This window comes from Eimeria acervulina, genomic scaffold (genome assembly GCF_000499425.1).
Source record: "Eimeria acervulina Houghton genomic scaffold, Eah_scaff1412, whole genome shotgun sequence".
In the NCBI taxonomy this organism is placed as follows: Eukaryota; Apicomplexa; class Conoidasida; order Eucoccidiorida; family Eimeriidae; genus Eimeria; species Eimeria acervulina.
The window spans coordinates 5,001-5,972 of NW_013549213.1; the positions used below are offsets into that span (position 1 = coordinate 5,001).

The 972-nt window shown below is 49.8% G+C and overlaps 1 protein-coding gene across 1 annotated transcript in view; it reads left to right on the forward strand.

Moving 5' to 3' along the window:
• EAH_00059510 (hypothetical protein, conserved) overlaps positions 1 to 685 on the forward strand; it is a gene marked incomplete at both ends in the record, with an annotated part of 5,685 nt that extends 5,000 nt beyond the window's left edge. Inside the window, one exon of the mRNA XM_013393562.1 lies at positions 204 to 685. Coding sequence (XP_013249016.1) covers positions 204 to 685 — 482 coding nt within the window. The remainder of the gene's footprint in view (positions 1 to 203) is intronic.
• Between the last annotated feature and the right edge of the window lie 287 nt (positions 686 to 972).

A 972-nucleotide genomic window follows, 5' to 3' on the forward strand; every position in this document is an offset into this window, starting at 1 on the left:
AAACAAGCAAATTAAACCCCAATAAGGGAGACAAGAAACGCATTATCAAAGCTGCTGCTGCTCTTGCTCCTGCTGCTGCTGCTGCTGCTGCTGCTGCTGCTGCTGCTGCTGCTGCTGCTGTCTTTATGTGTGTTATTAGGTTTCTTGTCCCAAGCGAGTAGAATTGAAAGCCGGCATAAGGGAGCATTTTGCTGCGCACAGAGCAGCAGCAAATGAGCAGCTAGAAGCTGTTGCTGCTGTGCTGCAGCAGCAGCAACCTGAGCAGCTTCAAACAGAAGAGAGAAAGAAAATTGCTCTAGCCTACGCTGAACGCATCCGCCAGCAGCAGCAAGACCTGCAGCAGCAGCAGCAGCAGCAGCAGCAGTTATTACTGCAGCAAGTGCACCAGCATCAGCAACTTGAGAAGCAGCAGCAGCAGCAGCAGCAAGCAGCAGCAGCAGCAGCAGCAGCAGCTCAACCACCGGGGGCTCAAATCACTGCAGCAGCTGCAGAGGAACCAGAAGCAGAAGAGGAAGAAGAGCAGCAGCAGCAGCAGCAGCAGCAGGAAGGAGAAGAAACAACTCACAAGCAGCGCACCAAGGTGAAGCTGCTGCTGCAAGGAGCAGCAGCAGCAGCAAATCCTTCGTTTGCTTCTGCGGCTGTTTCTGCTTTATCGATCCTGTTGCTGCTGCAGCTGCAGCTGTAGCAGCCCTAAACCCTAATTAACAAACCCTAAACCCTAATTAACAAACCCTAAACCCTAATTATCAAACCCTAAACCCTAGGCAGCAAATCCTATAACCAACTCAAACCGCAACATACCACCACCAAAAAAACAAAAGGATGATGCTGATGGTTCTGGAGATAGGGTTTAGGGTTTAGGGTTTAGGGTTTAGGGTTTAGGGTTTAGGGTTTAGGGTTTAGAACGGCGGGTCCAGCGGCTCAGCCAATCGCCTTCCTCCCTAAGTTAATTAATTAATTAATTTAATTAAT